General features: G+C 33.2%; 1 protein-coding gene across 6 annotated transcripts in view; it reads left to right on the top strand.

Moving 5' to 3' along the window:
• Positions 1 to 20579, top strand: part of FMN1 (formin 1) — a 178523-nt gene that overhangs the window by 143804 nt on the left and 14140 nt on the right. For all 6 annotated transcript variants that reach the window (XM_033062175.1, XM_033062173.1, XM_033062176.2 and 3 more), the window contains 2 exons: positions 13512 to 13563; positions 16510 to 16659. In XM_033062175.1, the coding sequence (XP_032918066.1) occupies positions 13512 to 13563; positions 16510 to 16659 (202 nt within the window). The remainder of the gene's footprint in view (positions 1 to 13511; positions 13564 to 16509; positions 16660 to 20579) is intronic.

The raw sequence follows: 20579 nt of genomic DNA, 5'->3' as shown, positions 1-20579 counted from the left end.
TTGGTGTTAATTACAGCTATGACTTTTCAGGAAGCTTTCAATTTACTGTTTTTTAAACAGATATACATCAAATTACTATAACCAGTTTTACTATATCATGACTTACTATAGAATTTGAAAGGTTACACAGTATTATAATGTGTATTATGAATGTAATTTAAAATAACTGGTAATTGAAAATTGAATGTCATCTCCTCTTAGAAAACAAGGAGGGAATCTCCTATGGGAAACAGTTCCTTGCAACTTCCTTTCAATTTGATTGTGGTATGCTGAATTACCGTGGCTGTTACAAAGTCACTGGCATGTCATGATAGAGAAGGATTTCCTGTTAATAGCAGCTGAGTGATATCATGAATGTTAGTGTTAATACCCGTGATTTAATACAAAATTATGCATATGATAGTTGTAAAATCTATTCCTAGAGTTACTGATGCCATTACTATAACCACTATCAGCTATCTGGAGTTCAACATCCTCATTAAATTCTCATTGTAACCTGTATTTTCTGTTAAATTCTACTGGATTTCTTCCATTTTCTTTATCGTAGACTTAGAGACAACAGAACCTAGGTTATATATATTGGCTTTTCACAGGGTTCCTATTAGGCTTTTCTTTTTTTCACTATATTCTTAGGAATTTCCTGCGTGATGTCCTATATATCTTCTTTTCTTTTTGTGTCTTCATGTTCTGATATTCAAAGTCAGTGAACTAATAGAATTTAAATCTCTGTCAAAGCTTCATTGCAGGAAATAAAGATACTCACTGATGTATCACTTTAGATTATATAACCTATGAGCAGTTATTCACATATATGAAAAATACTACTGCCAGGAAAGAGCAGTCAAGAATTGGAAAGGATTGGATAGAAGGGATTTCCACACTTAAATGATGAAAGGCCCAAACACACTTGATTTCAAAAGACCCCAGTACCTAACATCACACTGGTCACTCTCATCTTGAGTTTGTCCCTGTGCTCTGTAATTCCACACCACTAAGCCTGGAAATACCCTTCAGTGCACCATATAATATGAATTGATTATGACAGTAGCAGGCTTAATCTGGTATGCAATTATGTGGAATTTCTCTGTAGACTTCTGTAATTCTGGTCTGTTAATACTTTTTTCTCAATTATTTTTTGGACCTGTGCAAGCACATGAATATCCTATTTTAATGTTTTTGAGTATGATTGACAAAAATACTAGATGCTGAAAATTTCATCAAGAAATTGAAGCTCTCTGGATTAGATTCCTTTATGGTGTGAACTCCGATTTCCTTTTTAAGCAATAAGAACAGGTAAATCCTGTTGAACAGGATGGACCATTGTTTTGAGAACAAAAATAATAATCACAATGTTCATAGGGCAGTTACCAGAAATTTCAAGCTAGTTAAAGGACAAAGCACCAGGTTACTACTAAGCTCTCAAAATTGAGGAATGACAGAGTAAAACCATATGGATAATACAGTATTGTAAGATTACAGCTGTGATTAAAGACAGACTTCTTCAAAATGTAAAAAAGAGTCTGATTTCAGGTCATCATTCAACCTTTCCTGAAACTTCTCTGATATTTTTGTGCCTAAATACTTCAAATGCCAGGGCAAGATATTTAAAAATTTACCTTTTTCCTGTGTAGAACCTTTATCATGCTTTTGAACGCCTTGAGTGAGGTGGAGAAATCAGAAGTTTTATTTCTCTTAAGAGATGTATGTATGAAATTTATTGGAACAATACTTCTAACATGGCATGTAAATCAATTCAAACTTTTTGCCATCAGAATTTTTCAACTATCGAAATGTTGTCCCAAGCTGACCATTTCAAAAGTGTCTAAAAATATTATTTAAGGACTTCAGCTTCTGAACTGACTTCACAACATAACTGTACAAAGCATGTGTATAAAGTCTTTAATCTTTGAAATGTCTTACAGTCAGAAAGTTCTCTCCATTAAGTGTTGCCATCTCTGGAACAGAATGTGGTTTTACAGAGGTTCCTGGTGCCCTAGACAGGCAGGGATACCTGACCAGACACGATGGTATATCTTCTCTGGCCAAGCAGAAATCTTCAGACGTTAAAGAGTATAATGCTGAAAGAAAAAACTGCTTGGTTTGATTATCTATGGAGTTATCAGCAATGTGTAGAGTGTGTTTCCTTAATTTCAATTTTGCACAAAGGACCCACCACTGACTTGAAGTAGAATTGGATACGGTGTGTGTTAATTATTAATCTTTACGCATCAGGAATTCTTACATGTTGGGCAGTTCCAGGAACTGAGAGTCCCCAGGTTTAATTAGGAGAACTAATTCTGTGATATCTGTTTGAAATAATGGTTCTTTGACTGTTCTTCCTTGACTGTTCTTCCTTTTAAATTTCAGTCATTTTTCATTGTAATGGAATTTGATACTGGTTTGGTTTTGTTGCAAATTAATTAAATTTTCTCAGGATTTAAAGTTTCTTTTCAAATTAAAAAAAATATATTTCCAATAAATTTATTGGAAATACATTTTTGAAATTTTTTTAAAGTAAATTGCCCTTTAAGTATTTGATGCAGGTAGATCAGGTAGATGCAGTATTAACTCTTGTTATTTTCCCAGTCTTAAATTAGGCTAACAGGAGATTTTTATTTTTCTTTTTTTTGTATACACTCTAATATTTCTCATCATGGTTGTTTTCGAGTACTTTCAAGGAATGAATTAAATGACCTGACTAATGTGTCACACATGCTTTACTTTTCCCAAGATCTCCCCATGAGGAGAATAGTGGGTTTGCAGGTTTTTATTCAGAAATTGAGAGATGTTATTTTCAAATATATTCTTCTACGTGTTTATCACAAAGAAGACAAGCTCAAAAAAATATCAGTGCCTTGTATTTGAATGCAGTTTTGTGTTTCTTGTAAAAACATCATTAAAATAATCCTAAAAAAATACTTTTTAATGTTAGTATCCTGCATTTTATTTGTGGTAAGAAGGAGAAATACTCCAGGTGCAAGTTTGCCTCTTTTTTACATTTTATTTCAAATTACAGGATTTTCAAGCTAGTAGCTAGATAAATTTTCCTACATAAATTGAACTTCTAGAAAATCTTTGAGTTAAAACAAGAATTAATGCATTGGAAATATGAAATAATTTGACAAATATTTGTTAATTTGTAGAGGAAATTACAGTTGGGTTTTTTTGAGAAATTATTGAGCCTCTAAATATTTTTAACTGTATTTCATAGCTATTTGATTAGAATTTATGTAGTTCAACAGAAGGGATTTTTCTATTGTTGTTTTCTTTAATTAGAAGTAATGACACCCATGCCTTTTCATAAAAGCATATTGATTTTTGAGCAATATATTTTCTTTATTTTTATTCTTGTTTGATTCTACTGTTTAAACTTCATGTTTCTCAAACTGAATATTAGGGTTTTACACTAAGTATGAACCTTTATAAACAGTATTGCTGTTGGTAAAAAATTTAGAGTTTTATTGAAGGAATTTTACTTTCTTGTTTAATGTGCACAATTTTTGTTCTTAAACGAGAACCTGCTAGGTGTTCTTCAAATTCAGTTTTAATTCAGGTGTTAAGAAGACTAAATTCAGAGACCAAACTATATCAGATTTAGTGATATTAATAGATAAGTGTGGAGAAGTTTGCTGTATATCTTCTTATAATTGATCCACAGTTTCATAAGACATTTTCAGAAAAAGAGGTGTTTATTTGACACATTTCACATCATTAAAATGCAGTCACAGATGCTAAAAAAATAGGCAAAATCTACCTTAATATTTCACCTCACTTTTAAATGCAAATATCCAATCTCAATACTTAGATTTAATTTGATTTTCATTTTTATTTTATTTACCCTCAAATATGGGTAGCTGTGTAGTTGAAAATCTATGCTGTCTATATGGCTGAATAAAAAGGGAAAGGTGATTGTCATACTTCCAAGCAACACATTTTTAGAAGGTCAGAATGATTAAATTCATTCTCAGTAATGTAGTTTTTCTGTTCATGCTTTTTATTGACAGCCTTTGTTTCTTAAAGAAACTTCATTGCTATTTTTTTGTTTAAAGAGAAACATAGCAAAGAAACAGATGTGTCCCATATAAAATATGCAATAAATCTTGTCTCACAAATTCTTTGCTCTGAACTTTCTGACAGAAACTGTCAAAAATCCACTTTAATTCTAGTATAAAATGTTCACTTTGTGTCATGGCGCCAACCACCATATGCTGGAATAAAGTCAGTAACCAGCAATAAAAAAGGCAACATACGCACCTTTGAAACAGTACAAGCAATCAACAGTGAGAAAGGTCTATATAAATCTATGGAGAATTAATCTCAGCTTTGCCACTATCCTGCTGTGCATTTACAATGAGACTTTGCTCCCGACCACCAGAAGTGGCTAACTTTGCAGGAGCAGTGTATCCTAATGAGGGGAAAATGTAAGGAAAACAAAGCAGCAGCCTTTAACCCCCCCACCCCCAACGTTAGGATCACCTAGAAGAGCATGTCCTAGTGTGCTCAACCATGTGGGGCCACTACACATCATGGATTTCTGTACTTTAGCTGATCATGTGAAACCAATCTTGACTGAGCTCAATCAGCAGAAATAACTTGAGCTTCATAAATCATTGTTATCATTCCACAGGAGGAGGCATTGCTGTGGATTTTCTCTCCTCAAACTTTTCAGGCTGCAAATTTCACAAAGCTTTTCTGAAATTAGTTTAATTATATTTGTATAATTATTCATTCTTTTATTTCAATTAGTTTATTATTCATTCTTTCGCCAACAGATTAGCAGTTGGTTCACCATCAAATTAATCTTTTCCTTCAATAGTACTCTTTTTTTTGAGATGACCTACTTCTTACTGGCTTTTAATAATCATTCAACTATTTAAAAATACTGTCTTTGGTATAAGAATGGGCCAATCTTCAAAATTTACAGAAAGAGATTGAAGTTTCAGATAATCTGGATAGTTCGTTTTCGCAGACACAGAACAGATTGGATTTAACCTTGTTCTGTTTGAAAGGATTAGAACTAATTTTTCAATTCCGTAAACTGTTTAGATACATTTAGTCAGAGATTAATCTTGGAATTAAAGCACAATAATATAGGAGTTTATTAAAAAGAAAGTAGAGTTATAATATATATCTCTCTAGTCTTTAAGTACTGATGCGCTTTAAAAAATAGTTATTATCTGGAATACCAAATGTGGGAGAATGTGGGGTTAATGTCTTGGTTACATTTTAACAGAATGGAGTTTCAAATAATTTAATTGAGTTTAAAAAATTAAAAAATTTAATGCTAACTCTTGTAATTGATGCCTGCAGAATACAGGAAAATAAGACTAGTGTTAGTCCTAGTTTTAATGAAAAAATTACTCTTTTGCATGGAAGTTAATTTTGTTTTAGTTTAAAAATTGTCTTTTTGTTTAAAAATAGTTCTTTTAGTTTAAAATTCGTCTTTCACAAAATACAATAGAGGCATCATACTAGGAAACATACATTATAAGAAACAGAAGAATTTATGAAAATAAATATAACTTTGTTTTTTTCATGTTAGTTTTAATGCTCTGGTAAAATGACCTTCAACACTTTGTTCTGGCACATTTATAGACAGCATTATCACTTTTAAAAGAAAACATAATTTCCTAGGTTTTTTATTACCTATGATAATAAACACTTTCTTGAATGTGTTGCTTGAGCATGTTCTGCTGGTATTGTGTGTCTGTGTGTGTGCATCTGTAATTTGTTACGTTTTTGTAACATTAAAAATACTGAATCTAATATTTAACCATTTCTATATGGTAGACATTATTTATTTCTTGATACATACCTAAGATACAGGTTGACAACTTATATTCCTGATAACTTGTGGTATACTTGTTTGTTAAGAAACTTTCCAAGACTGCACAGAGACTCTTCGGGCTGTAGTAACATTTATACATTCACATCATTGGATGTGGGTTTCTTAGTTAAAAAAAACTTTTGTACCACTGCAGAGGAAAATAAACTTGTGAGAACTGTTTCAGGGAAGGGTGATTAAGACCTCATGGCAGCAAGTGTTCTGAAGATTGTTTTGAAAGGATTTAAGATTTTAAACCATCTAAAAAGAAATGGCATATCCAAATTCCGTGTTAAAAATGTGATATATTTTAATTTAAAGAAGAGATAAAAGAAACAAGGCTCATGTGATCACACTGCTTGTTGATTATTCCCCTGCCAATAATTTTTAATGCATTTTCCAATTTTGACCAAATGTGACAAGGTTAGAGATCCTGAGATATTAAGCTCTTAAAATCTCAATAAAAATACGTGGCTAAATAGACAAGAGTGACCCTATTAGCCTTCCAGGGAGAGCAAGGCTGTATCATGAACTCACCCCGTAATTAAACATTAATGAATCCATCTGGGAACTAACTAAAGTACAGACCCACAGTAGACCCAAGTTTCATTGATTCCATTCTTCCAGACCTTCTTGTTTAACTGACAGAATAGAAGAACAATCTCTTAATGGGCATAGGACTGTTTTATTTGGGGATTTTTTTTGCAATGTAATAGAAAACCATATTAATTGTACAATCAAATAATTACATAGAATTTCCAGTCTGTCTCTTGAATTCCCTGACTTCATAAAACCTTCCAATTAGAAGTTAGTGACTGGCTAAAGGCAGTTTATCAGGTAATACATATTAGAAAATTATTTGCTAAGAAGCATTGTATAGAACATACAAGTTTTTTCACTATTTATGAAATTCAATTTTTTTATAAGACAAAAAAGCTCCAGCATGAGAATGGTGGACTGTGTGAAATAATTTGCACTCATGTTCAAATTTGAAATTTAGTACAGTACAACAACAAAAAAAACATAAAATGTTTTACATGGAATGTATTCTCTCATGATTGCTATGTTTATGTCTGAAATCAACTAAGTAATAAGAATTCTTTTGTTTACAACTAAATTAAAAGTAGTACTTTTTCTCAAAATTCAGGATTCTGTTGGAAGTAGCTCAATATAATAATGCAGAAGTAGGACAAAATTCAGTCCTATGTTTATGTTTATGTATAGCTCTAGAAGGATAGATGTTTCTTCAGAATACGTCTTCCTGGATCAGGATTCAGAACTCCTCTAGAATTTTTGAAACACCATCATTTGTGAAAAATTTAGGATTATTGAGAAAAATTGCTCAATAATTAGAATTAAAAGTATAAATATCTGAAACTGCAAAATTGATTTTTACTATGAGTACCTAATTTCTGAGGCCTTTTATACCCTGTGCTGCTAAATTCTTTATCATACAATATGTTTTCAAAAAGTAAAACAATTCTAAAATTAGATTCAGTCTTTATGGAATGGAAAATATCATCCTAGTAGCATAAGACACTAAATTAGAAAATTATTTTCCATGTCTTTAACAATTCCAAGGCCCCAGTTTTCATACTGAGCACCAGACTCACTCTTGTTGGTCAAACCATGTTTTTAAAAGACAATATATTTCCAGTGTGATAATGAAAAAAACCAAGGAAAATTAAGACAATAATTTTCTGATTCTACATACTTTTGCATTCATATGTGGATTTTTGTTAATACTTGTTTATTTTCACTTGACATTTTAAAATTTGTTTGAAATATGCTGTTAACTTTATTTCCATTCCTTTAAAGTTATCATTTCAAGAAAGGAAATTCTGGCAGTGTTAGGTTTAAAATACTATTTCACATGTTATATAATATAAATTATTTTTTAATTTTTAAATGTATCCTATTCATGGCCTATTTTGTAGAACCCAGTCTTTTTCTAGACAGTGTGATTACACTAAGAATAAAAAGATTAAATGGGTGTTGATGATACTTATGAACACTTTTATGAATTGTTAGCTATATGCTGTTGGCTTTGCTATCATCAGCAAAAACAATAAAGCTTCATACTGCATTGAAAACTGCAGATTGTTTAACATGTTGGATCAAGTTGTTGGATACCTCTACTACCAAAAAAAATAGCTATAGTCTTGATTATTATGTATTTAAACAGCCAAGTTATCAAATTTGTCTAAATCTTAGGATTCGTCTCTATGGCTGTATGGTTGTTCTGTGTGGCTGTGTGCTGTTGTACTGGGTCCAGCTGGGATGGAGTTAGTACTCCTCATATCAGCTGGTATGGGGTGGGGTTTGGATTTGTGCCTGAAACAGTACTGATAGTACAGGAGTGTTTTGGCTGTTGTTGAGCAGCACTTGCACATTGTCAGAGCTTTCTCTTTGTCTCACTCTGTCCTCTCAGTGCTTGGCCAGGGTGGGCAAGAATTGGAAGGGGTCACAACTGACTCAAATGCAGCATTCCATGCATGTAATGTCATGCTCAGCAATGAAAAAGGAGAGGAAGGGATTTTGGGAGAGAGGTAGTATTGCTCCAAAAATGGCTAGGCCTGACTCTGCCCTTGCATCACTTCAGTTTTTTGTTCCCCTTCATGTATTGAACTATGTTTGTCTTGACCCATAAGTTTTTCTCACTTTTGCTCTTGCTGTTCTCTCCTCTATCTGACTGAGGGGGAAAGGGGAACAGTGAGTGAGTGGTTGCGGGGTGCATAGCTACTGGCCACAGTTAACCCACAATAATTTAAAATAGCAATCCTTGGGAAGAGGTTCAGATTGCTAAACCCAAGGGTTTCAGTTGCTTATGGTAGTTCTTTGCTGCTAAAAGAAATGCCATGTGCTAGCAAGTGCATGCTGCTACTTTTAGGCCAATATGGCTTGAGTCAAGGATTTCCTAAAAATTAAATCTGTTCAAAAATTTTCAGTGTAAACAGATCTATTTAATTCAAAACCAAAAAAGACTTATTTCATCCTGCTCCAATCCTGCTCCAATCCTACTGGTTGTTGTATTACTATAGTGTAGTATGCTGGTAGTCAAGAATTTTGTTCAGAAACACAATAACTGTATAACTGTAGAGCTTTTGATGTTCCTCTGTGGTCATTTTACCCACCCAGGACACCTTTGAGGTTATTTTTTTTTCACTCTCCAATGTCCCTGATTAAACAGGGTTATTAAACAATTTCTTTTCCATGAAAATTGTACTTGAGGGTGGAAATAGATCTACTACACTTCTATCCTGGGAGCCTTCTGGGTTCAATTTCTGATAACCAAGTATATCAGCAATGATAATACTTGATTAATAAGAGATTTGGATCTCTGTTTTCAAATGGTGATAATGCTTCCAAAGCATGGTTCATGCTCTACAAAGACTGAAAAGATAAGATCAATTGTTGCTTGTTCTCCTAACTTGATAATGTGATAGAATGTGACTTTTCTCGCTTTGGGAAAAGATAACCCAGCTGAACCTCTCTGGGGGTATACTTTTCTTCCTCAGCCATTAAATAATGGGTTAGTATGTTTCTAGGATGGGGCTCATGTTTTGACTACATTTCAACATGCCTACCGAAGAGGTTTTAGTTTTGACTAATGAGGAAGGTAGCTTCCTGTGAGACTAGAAATGTCATAACAACCTTTTGTCACTGTTTCAACAGTCTCTGTCCAGGCTTTATGAAGTTCCAAGAGGAATGTCAGTAGGGGTTTTGTTTTGGTTGGTTGGTTGATTTTGTTGTTTGCTTTTAAGGTTGGGTTTTGGTTGGGGTTTTTTTTAGTCCATGTCTTACCATAGATTCTGTGTTAATCTTACTGTGATTGATTGGAAGACACAAGTCAGAAAGGACATATCTCCCTCCTCAAGGAAAAAAAACCCAAAAAGCAACAAATACCTTGTTTTAGGGTGGTGTTTTCCTATGCAGAAAACACTATAATTTGCAAAGAAGTCTCTTAGAGTTCTTGAAGCATTTATTTTTGAATCACAGGAACTTGACCTTGGAATATAAAATTGAGAGTTCTGATATCTCCATCCTAACAGCTGGTTGTTGCAGTTTTCTTGTAATTTTGAAGATTGTCACTGCTCCAAAATTCTAAGGAAATTTTTAAAACCTTTATACATCAGATCTTCTAATTCTTAAAGTAGTAAAGTACTGAAAAATAAAAGCTCTAATGTGTGCAACTAGATCAATATGCTTCAGTGAATTATCCTTCTTATATGCATTCATACATTTAAGGTCAGAGAGAAATACCAGAAAATGTATCCAGTCAGACTCGATGAGTGTTAAAATTTTCACTAGAGGGGCAGAAGTAGCTGAGAGATTTTTGTGTAGTTACAGCTACCCATTTTTCTTTCTTTGTCTTTCTCTACACTTTTCTTAGTGCATTCTCTGCTTGCCTCTATCAGTTACTGACCTTCTCAATTTTCAGTCTGTGCTGGTATCCAGTATTTTCTTCCCTTTGTTCTGTAGAGATCTATTTCATAGTAGCCTGATGCATGAAGAGGTATTGGTTCTGTAGTAACTGGAAGCTGTTGTGCATACATTAGACCTGATAAAAAAATATTTTCTGGCAATTTATCATTTTAAAAGTAGTGTTTCATGTTCTCTTCCATCCTCAGCAAGTAGCATACAGAGAAAGAATGAATTGGAGGATTTTTTTACCATTTCACTCTAATACTATTTAATTTTTTAAACTGTTAGAGGATGGTGAATCTTCATATTGACTTCTGCATTTCAGTAAAAGGAAGTCATCACAAAATCTGATTCATAAAGCAAATTCATAAATAATCCACCTCATGTGTTCAAAGATTTCTGAAGGCCCAAATGGTACTTTGGTCCATTTTGTCCCTATTAAATATTGGTGTGCATTTGCTGTGTAGCTTCCTGTTTAGTTTCCTCCTAATGGAAATCAGTTTACAAGCACCAAAACTTACCTGCAAACCAAATCAAAAAGCTCATGCTAACAGACACTGTATTTCAATGTTTACTGCAGTCAGGTTTTCTCTGATACAAGAGTGATACCAGGTGTCCATTTCAAAACAAACAAAATGTGCTGCATATAGTTGGGCTATAGAACACTTGCCACATCAGGTTGTGGAAGTTCAAAAGCTTGTAACAGCTTGAGCAAAGAATGAGCAAGCTCTTGAAGGAGAATCTATTGAGAATTACATTACAATGTAATTCAATCCAGGAAACCTTTTGTATGAACTACAGAATCTGAGGCAGAGAGTACACTCAGGGGAAGTGTGTTTGTCCTGGTCCATAATTCTAACTGAGCACCTGTTTCAGTACCTGCCAGGGGCTGGATATTAGGCTGGATGAACCCCTGTGCCAGTCTGATATGACTGTTAATATATTCTTAACTTGATGAAAATAAAATCAAACACGTGGTCTGAAGGTGACAGGATTACATCATTCCACTTCTGCAAAAAGTAAGTAAGTCCTATGCAAGCAAACATGGTGTTGCAAGAGAAATAAAAAGAAATAAGTTCTTTCATTTATGCAATTCATTTGAATTGCCTTCAGTAGCTCCACAAATTAAGACAAGGATTGATACCTTGACTATGGGGCCTCGAAGACTCTGCTGAGGAAAGTATATTGTGCATGGAAACCTATACTGACTATATTGATTGTGCTAGTCATTGCAGGTTGTGGAGGGGGAGAAAACGAGCAGGGTACTATAAATTTTGAGTGGAAAATTCGTAATTTTATGGAAGAGAAGATAATTGCTCTGGTTTCGTGTCTTACACGTTATAGAATTTGTTATACAGAGTTGTTCATTTTCTTAACAAGTCTCAACATCTAAATTTCAAATAAATGCTTTTAAACAATTCCTGGGTGGACATGTTTAAAGTTAAAAATACAGAAAATATTGTTTGCCATATAATACAGCTATTTTCTTCCTTCCTATTTTCCCTTTTATTGGTACACAAATACAAGCACTGTTATATTAATGTAAACTGTGTATGTTTCTTCCTAAAAGTCACCTCTTTTTTCTTTGCTTTGTATAAAAAATGAAAACTTCTTTCCACTATCTTTCCTTACCCTGTTCTTGAAAGATTAAAAACAATGTATCAGGTCTTGCCACCTAACTATAAATGTATAAACATGTTGTCCTTGTTAGCTACTGTGTTTCATGCATGGGGACCTGAAGATATTGTTTCTATTGTAACCGGGAATGTGGCTGTGTTGGGAAATTTGCCTTACTTAATTTTTCATCTCCTCGACAACGACAAATAAATTATTAATGTAATAATGAACTGTAAAATTTTATACTAAGTTCACTTATGTAGTTAATTTTATATCATTATGAATTATTGGAATTCCAATCTAGGTTTTCTATTTTTAATGGTATAAAATGAAAATAAAGAAATAAGTACATTTGGTTAACTTCAGGCAAAATTTTGGGACCCTGAGATGGATGCAATAAATCAGAGCTGCCCTATATATTTCACTTGCAGCTGTCTTGCTAAGATTTGAGGTGGAGAACCTATTTGTATAGAATTAATTGCTTTCCTTGCAAAGGGCACACAACATTGACCATATTGAAATAATAGGAATAAATATCTCCAATGTAGGGAAACGTATGAGTTGAAATTAACTTGTTTTGTTAACAGCAAACGTGCTGAAGCAGTAATTTTTTTTTCATTTTAAACTATCATAGTCCAAACCTCTTTGTCAGTAGCCTTATAATGAAATTGAGTCATTCAGGGCCAGTTTCTCAATTTCCTTGTCTGTGAACTCAAGTTTGTAACTGTATTTCAACCAGGCAGTCATATAAACTGAGATGCAAAAAGATAAAGTTCTTCATCTTTGTATAAGAAAGTGTCTGAATTCTGTTTATATTAACATCACCACTTACAGGGTTGTTTTAATGTGGAGTAGGAATAACTTTTGCACAATAGTATTATTTTACATTTGTAGTATTCTACTGGTGCTGAAGTTGCTGTTCTGTGTATGCAGTCTCTATGTAGGACTTGATCAACATAAACTAATGGTTTTGCTTTGAGTATCCAGGTCAGGAAACATTTTCAGCAGTAGATTATGCCTATCTTTTGAAAATCAAATCCTTTTAAATAGTTCATGTGAGCATTCTGCAATAGAGGGGCTCAGATTCACTAACCATATTTCAAACTCTTGGATGATTTTTCAAAAAAAATCATGTACATGCCATACATTTAAAATCTACTACATGTGTTTTCACTTCTGAGCTTCCAGAACAAAATGTAAAAGCTCTGTGGAGCAGTTGGTGTTAACTGTGTTTGGTACCTGTTCAATTCCAATTGGACTTCCAGTCATTTATCCTGCAGAAGTACATTTAAATTTTTAAGCTCTGGCATGCAACAATAAAGAAACAAACACAACTTAAATTATTTTCTTTTTTAAAAAATCTGAAAATGAAGTTTAATTATTTACATTTTATTCAAGTAATACCTAATATTATATATTATAATATGGATTTAAAATTACTTTTCAAGTCCACTATACTTTACTGGTCCGGTAGAAACATTTGTTGAAGGCAAGAAATAAATAAAAATAGAAAATTAGCAAGTATTTGCCATTTTTATTATACTATGCAAACTATACAGTTTTGAAAATAAGAGATGTTTGATCTTTAGGATCTCTAAAACAGTAAGACAGTAATTTATACGTTTAAAATGTTTTTCATTGGCAGCTAAAGAAGAACGGAAAAAAGAAGAGAACAGTTTGGAAAATGCTCAAAAATGGTAACCTTTTTACTAGTGCTTTTTAACTGTTTATTGTGATCAAAGTGATTAAATAAGAAAAAGGATATGTATTTCAAAGAAGTAATATATTTTCTGAAAAATTCCTATGTAAAATCTTCCAGGAAAAACTTCATTTTTATCCACACAGTGTACTGTGTTTGAGGTTTTGATTATTATCAGCATTGAATTGAATGGGGGTTTTACAGAACAGATAAATAACTGATTAACTACTTTATGACATAAAAATATATTTCCTCATCACTGAACATTTTAGCACTTAGTGTACAGCACTCAGTTGCCTAAGAAGCCATTGAAATCCCAATGCTTTTATTGCCTGAATAGTTGTGTCTCATTTAGGCCAAAGGAGTCAAAGCATGGAAAGAGTGAGATAAATTGATTTATAGATGGATAGTAAAATATTCATCAAGTTAATACTGCTAATGCATTTTGTTTGCCAAATTATAGTTTTGTGAGAGTGAAGCATCCATCTTAGCTATGGACCTGCTATAAATAAACTGGGGTAAATTGATTTTAACTTCCTATCAATATTTTTTCTTCCTGGTCACTGAAAGCGGATCTGTGGTAATTTGCATTTTAATTGTACTTTTCCCAGACGATACTCACTCCACCTGAGACACCTTGGTTAGTTTTCCTGGGCAGTCAGGAAGAGGGAGATAAGAGGCATTTCCTAAATGCAGTTCAAGTCTTAGGTGGACTGTTCCTGTCTGCTTGTAGAAGATGCCTAAATACTGGCTGAACAACTGGTTGATGTCAAATGGGGCTTTACATCCTCATTTCAAGTGTCTGACTGGCTCTACTTAGCTGCAAACCTGACTTCCTTGGCACAAGGCTCCCTTGTATTCTACCTGCTTTGTAGCCTTTCTAGAATAGAATAGACTCTCCAGAGTATTGAACTGCACCCAATTTGCAGATGACTTGGGGAATTAGTTGTCCAACACAGAGTTTGGGTTTTGGGATGAGGATGAGAAGTGTCAGGATGAAGGCAGAGCGAGACTGTGCAGGATTTCAGGATCCCATCTCTTTACACTCCAGCTGGGATGGTGAAGGCTTCTGTTAGGTTAGAAGAGTGCACAATGTTCCTAGGGCTGCTGTTTCATGAAGCAAACCTGGGAAGTGTCTCTGTTCTTGCTGCCCTTGGCTCAGCTGTACCAAAGTGCTATGAACACCTGAGGAGTATTTGGCCCAAGTGAATGTAATGCAAATTACATTGCCCAGCAGACATAAATGGTTTTAACCATGTAATTATGACTAAGGTGTTTTCATATTTTTAGAGTTTGAAAACCAAAATGTTTTACACAGACATTTAAAGCTGTATCAGATTGACTGATTGATTCTTCTCCTCATAGTGTCTCTACAAGGACCATTAATTCAATGTTACAGCCTTATACACACATAGTTCATTCTTTAAATATGGATCATCAATGAACTTGAAATGTAGTTAAATGTTTCATGCAAAACCTGATAAGAAATATAAAAATTAAGGTTATCACACATGAGGATTAAAAAAACCTATTATTTTAATTGCTTACCTTGAACATCAGAGGATATTGTACAGCATGGTTTCTATCTTTAAAGTATCAAAAAGAAAAACCCAGAGTGTATTGGTTCGTGTGGCTAAAATCCAAGCTTCTTTGTAAAGCGCCTGGAGTATATATTGCTGTATTTTGGAGGGGTAACATCTGTAGTTTTTGATGGATACTTTATATTCTTCAAGCCTAGCTAAAGAGCTTTAATTTCAAATTAATTCAAAAGGCTTGAGCCTAGCCTTGGTATTTCCATATGAAGACATGGAGTGTGAACTATGCAAATGCATAAATGAAAGATGCCAAAGTTCCATCTGTGGCTCGTGTAACAAGTGATGAATGTTTGGAGACTCCTTACAGGTCTTCAAAATTATTTATTTTCAAGATTTTTCAAGATTTTCTGTGTTTAGATTTAGAACCTATTTGCAACTCTAAAGAAGAATATAGCTTTCTTCTGATTAAAAAAAATTATTGTTCCAAGAAATATTACTTATTTTTAAATATGTTTTTATTTTGCTTTTAAATTATAGCATTATTTTTAACAAATATCACCAAATGTTTCAGGATTGTTGCATCTACTTTGCAGAGAAAAGTGATTCAACTTTAACAAAAGTGAACATATTTTTATTTATATAAGTACCTAGTCATGTGGATTACTCCATTTTATCTATACAAAGCAATGCCATAAAGATTAAAAATGCACAATCAGTTGAAATGCTCTTGTAAGTATTGTCTTGCAATAAAAATGAATGAATGAATGAATGAATGAATGATAATGAAAATACCCAGCTGTATAGCAATTCAGTAAGAGCCACATTTTAAAATATTTTTAAAAGCATTAAAATACTGGCAGTGTATTTTTGTAAAATTAATTGTTTAATGACACATGTGGAAGGAAATTATTTTCAGTAAAACTTCTGCAAAACTGCTATTGGCACTCTCTGTGGCTTGGTTGTTGCTACTCCCAATTCTCCCTAAATACTATATTGTTTTCAACCAAACCTAGAGACTTTTTCCTGACTTGAAGTGTGACTCTTCTATAGTCCTTCAGTAAAGATAAATGGGAGAATAAGATCTTCATGGAGTGCAGCAGAATAAAATAAATAACTATATTACAGCATTTCCTGTAATGCAAGAAGTTAAGTTTTTCATGTTGTAATTGAATGCCCATGATTTGCCAGCGTGACAGATCTCTATGGTGGCCTGTGCATCTGTAAGTTATCCTCCTGGAAAAGAGGTGGGTGTTGGAAGGTTAGTTACACTTAGCATGAATTGCTGCTGTAATTTCCAAGGCTAAGGAGAAGTTATGGTAATTACCAGCCTTGACTACTAAATCAGAGAAACTGTTTCCCCAGTGGGCTTAGGTGGTGACTAGATTTTTTTCTTTCCCCCTCCCTTGCAGCTTTGAAGAAACAGTGGGATACTTTGGGATAAAGCCAAAGCCTGGCGAGAAGGAGATCACACCAAACTACGTTTTCACGGTGTGGTACGAATTCTGCAGTGACTTCAAGACCATTTGGAAACGAGAGAGCAAAAGCATTTCCAAGGAACGGTAAGGTTCTAATAAAGTCATTAATACCATTTTAGATGTCTGGGAAACTGCTGCTTCTCAAACCCAACAAATTATACTCCTATATTTCACAGGCGTCATTGTTTTCTTTCAGATCTAATGGACATCAAGGAAAGATTATTCCCTCAGGGTGTGTAGGAAAATTCACCAAAGGCATGCTGTCCCCACAAAAAGATAAACACATATAATCTGATAAATTACACTTTTGTAACCCCTTCCAATTACTAGCTAGTAAAATGAAAGGAGAGCTGTGCTAATTTATAACAGATTGCTTCTCTGTGCATTTTCATGTTGAACTAGCCTAAATGAGGCGATATTGCTGTCGCAGACAGTACAGACAAATAAAAGTGAATGCTTTTCCAGTTAATATACTGCACTTGCATCAAAGGGAAGCCCCAGAGATTCAGGCCACACTTAGCATAGTGTCGAAGCCCCACACTGAATTTACAGCACTACTTCTGACTTTCGGTGTCCTGCTGAGGACATCAAACTACTTGCCGCTAGATCTCACAACAGTCTCCTGATTTTATTAGTTAGAGTAAAAGAACCCAAAAACCTAAAACCTTCAATTATTTTCTTGATTTTCTTAAAGAAACTTACAATCTTTTACACCAAAAAAGTAATTCTATTGCAAGCTCATCTTGCTCAGCATATTACAATTTGAAAAGGCCTAGAGTGGTAATGTAGTCATTCTTTGGAAAAGAATGCAGCTATTTCTTTCAGCATGAAATTTAAATCCAGGTGCTTATTCCAAATTGACAGAGAGTTAGATTAACATGGCTTTAAAAGAACAAGCAAAGGTAATACAGTAATTTAAACTTATATTTTTCATTTTACTTCAAATCAGTGGGGCTTGCAGGTTCATATAAAGTAGATTTTTTGAAGGACTAGATGTAGAAGTTATGAATGCTCAATTATCAGCCTTGTCAGCATTGTTTTGTAGATCTTAGCATTTTAAAACACTTGAAAGTTGTAGCTTTTTATACCATTTATTGATTGATTTTGGAAACAACAACTGCAAACATTTACAAAGAATCTTTTATTTCCTTGTATCTAAATCAATACACAAATTTGGTTTACATGTTAAAAACTGTACAAAATAAAAAGTCCCAAGCACGTTGCTATGGTTGTGATAAAGATCATCTCAGGGATATATTTTCTGCTGAATCATAACTTATTTTTATTCCAAAAGCAGTTACGAGGAATAGAAATTAACTACCCAAGGAAAAAAAAAATCCAGACCGTACATCCTTTCCTTTTTATGTAATTAGCGCCTTGCTAATGGTACACAATGATCCCTTTAAGTAAATCGATTTAAAATGCCTTATGCTTTAACAGTACATAGCTTCTTAACTGCCTTAATACAATAATCAATAAATCTTTGTAAGTAAGCTGCTGTATTCTGTGCTTTCATACTCAGGTGAGGTGAGAATTTCTTGTAGTTTAATAGCTGTGTCAGTCAAATCTACAAATAAAAACACAGGACAAATACATCATCAGTTCGACTGAACAAATACATCATCAGTTCCTCTGACAGATGCCGTTATTCCTGTTCAATGTAAAGCAGTACCAGTAGAGCACAGAATAGCAGTTACTGTAACACTTCTAAGTGCTGACACTTTCAGGGTAATATTGACTGTTTTTCAGAGCTCACTTCAAATTATTTCTGTATTCTTACTTTCAAAAGGACAATTCGTTGTCCTTTACATTCAAAATTTGGGTGATTCATCAAGATGATGAGCTGTTAAAGTGAGGACCCTTGTGTAAATAGTAAATTAAAATGACAGAAGAGCTGCTTTCATCATTCTAAATGGTTCTCCATTGTGTTACTGAAAAAAAGAACATAGTGAAATCAATAGATTAGAATGGTGGAAAAGCTTTTTTCATCACCTGAAAATGTCTTGTAAAGTCTTGATCATTTAAGTGTCCTGTTTAACAAAGTATGAAACTAACAGTTGAACTGCTGTCCAAAAAAAGTTTGAAAGCAAGTGCAGAGTCATTGTGCACATTGGTAACTAAAAACCTTAGAATGACAGGAATGGACAGCTGTCTTCCTTAACTGCCTAATTAATTGGATGCACTATTTGTTGTGCATTTTTAAAGACTGCAGCTTAATTTTAAAAAAACGAAAGAAAACATTTCTATTGTGAACCCTTATTTTTATTTGAAGGAAGTTGTAAAGAGGAAGAAACATCAATGTAAGTCAGTAATTGCAAACTTGGGTTCTGAAACTGAGGCATTGATATCATTATGTGAACACGTTTCCGATTGGATTACCTTTCAAATTCTTCAGGAGCTGAGGAAGCCCAATGTAAAATGTGTAGAATTACCTAATTCTTTACATTCATATAGGAATGTTAATAGTGGATTGTAATTTGTCTCTCAAGAAATATGACACATAAACTTAAAAATCTAATTATAATTTTACCATTAATCAAAGAAATAATAAAAAATGTATTAGGTTAAACTTAATAGTGGTAAAAATAGGTCAAAATATCTAAAATCTATGGGATATAAAATTTCATATCCCAAATTAACTACCTTGCATTGTATGACAAACAAATTTAAAATCTCTGAATTTCAGGAAAAAAGAGTGATGTCTTTAACTAAATGACAATATCAACTGTAAAGAGCCTGTTTCGTCTAAAGCTTCTTGGCTCCCAAATGTAACACAGCTGTAATGAGATCTCAATGAGACTTTTTCTTAAAGTAAAGGAAACACTTCAGCTGAGCTGCCCTGAATTTAACCTAACCATGAAAATAAATTAGCTGTCTGCAAAATATAGTTGAGTCATCGTCTCTTTCCTGGACAAAATTTGACATTATTTAGGAATGCAAGACAGAGTTACAGATAAATAAGAAACTATGATGATATGATATGATATGATATGATATGATATGATATGATATGATATATGATGATATGATATATAAATGACTATAGGGATAAAATGAAAACAATTTTCCAAACCATATGCCTCTTACAAATATGATGACAGTTTACTTTCTCTTCAATACCAGAATTTAAGTATGTTGAAATAAAATTTGCTTTGGCAATCACATCATCTGTGACAAACAGCATAATCTAAGTGCACCAAATGTTGGAAACATTTTATATTGTGCTATTTTGAATCAAAATCCAGTTGTATTGTTGACAGCTTCGTAATTTACAATGTGTAAGCATTCAGGTACATCACCTGCTTTTATGCTTTTTGCTGTTTATGAAATGTTGAGAAGATAACTGAATTGAAAACTAAAAAGTTAGATTTTTTTGGTAATTAAGCACTTACAGCTAAGTAGATTGCAGATATTTTCACTGTTACTTCCTTTTCTTAAACTACTAATTTTATCTACAGTGGACATGTCTATGGATTCAGGACAAAAATAACTAGAAACAACTTAAATCCATTATACATATATATATATATGAGTGCCCATCCATAAATCAATTAAAGCATTCAAGATAAGTTAAATTATATTTTAAGAGGACATCCTAGGCAAGTCTGAAATAAGGAAAAAGTATAAATACAGAAGAAATACTAGCAGTTTGAAGCTTCTTGTGATTATATTTTGAAAAATAAATGTGACAAAAGATTATAATAATGTGTTTATGCCTGTTGCCCTTTAAATATGAAATCATTAAAATAGGAAAAAAATTGCTGCTCTTAATTTAACTCACTGTTGATTCTTACAATGATAAGATTGCTACAATGGTTACTGTACTGGATGAAGTAATCTCTTGTAGATTGAGTATGCATACAAATAGGTCAGAATTCAGAAATCAAAAACAGAACCAAAATTTGTCTCAATAGCTGGAGAAGACATGATCACTATTTTATGAACAGAATTATATATTTCATCTTGAAAACAGAAATACTTTGTCACAAGATATCACGGATGGC

This window comes from Catharus ustulatus, chromosome 6 (genome assembly GCF_009819885.2).
Source record: "Catharus ustulatus isolate bCatUst1 chromosome 6, bCatUst1.pri.v2, whole genome shotgun sequence".
NCBI lineage: Eukaryota > Metazoa > Chordata > Aves > Passeriformes > Turdidae > Catharus > Catharus ustulatus.
The sequence above is the reverse complement of the archived record's forward strand: the minus strand, read 5'-3'. Positions and strand labels throughout refer to the sequence as shown.